This window comes from Eurypyga helias, unplaced genomic scaffold (genome assembly GCF_000690775.1).
Source record: "Eurypyga helias isolate BGI_N326 unplaced genomic scaffold, ASM69077v1 scaffold12379, whole genome shotgun sequence".
NCBI classification, from domain to species: Eukaryota; Metazoa; Chordata; class Aves; order Eurypygiformes; family Eurypygidae; genus Eurypyga; species Eurypyga helias.
Window position 1 is genome coordinate 13,252 of NW_010270243.1, and position 866 is coordinate 14,117.

General features: G+C 55.8%; 1 protein-coding gene across 1 annotated transcript in view; it reads left to right on the forward strand.

The window, feature by feature from the left end:
* Positions 1–612, forward strand: part of LOC104514645 (RNA-binding protein 38-like) — a gene marked incomplete at its 5' end in the record, with an annotated part of 13,582 nt that extends 12,970 nt beyond the window's left edge. The window contains 2 exon segments of the mRNA XM_010158384.1: positions 307–439; positions 442–612. Coding sequence (XP_010156686.1) covers positions 307–439; positions 442–612 — 304 coding nt within the window.
* Between the last annotated feature and the right edge of the window lie 254 nt (positions 613–866).

An 866-nucleotide genomic window follows, 5' to 3' on the forward strand; every position in this document is an offset into this window, starting at 1 on the left:
GCTGTGTCATGGCCGCTCAGGGAGGTTGTTCTGGGGACCAGCAGCCTGCGTAGTGGAAGATACAAGACATGGAGACCAGGGTGTGTGTCTGTTCTTGGTTCATCTCGCAGTACCTCCACCCTCGGTGTCTAGGAGTGTTTTGCTTTTCATTCCGTCCACCTGAGCAGCACCTCCGACTCAGAGGCAGCACTGCTGGGCAGCACCGGTCCTGTGGCTGGCGCATGTGAATTTGGGGGGCAAGGAGGGGGGACACACAGGCTGGCGGGAGCCCAGCCCCTTGCTGACTCTCTCCCTTTGCCTCCGCAGACTCACGCCTCACTATGTTTACCCCCAAGCTATCATCCAGCCCAGCGTGGTGATCCCGACCCCTGTGCAGTCCATCACGTCTCCCTACATCGACTACACCACCGCCAGCCAAGCCTATTCCCAGTACACCACAAAAAACCTGCCTAGGATCAGTCCCCCTACGCTGCCCCCCCCGCTGCCGGCTTCGTGGGATACGGCTACACGGGCGCAGTCCAGCCCCCCATCACCGCCAGCACCCCTGCTGCCCCCGCCACCGCCTTTGTGCAGTACCAGCCCCAGCAGCTGCAGCCTGACCGCATGCAGTAAGGGCCCTGCCCGCGCCTTTGCCACCCGGGACAATCTTTTACAATGGAATGATACGACTAGGACTACAGAAACAACAAAGAAAAACCCCAGAAAAGAAACAAAACAAACAAATCACCCCACCCATTTATCCCCTTTACATAGGTGCATATCAATACCTAAGCTATTTATAGTGTTAAGGGCGAACCCAAACCTTTGGAGTCTGACTGTGCTCATGAAAATGGACTTCTGGTAAGTTGTTTTATTTTTTTTCAATC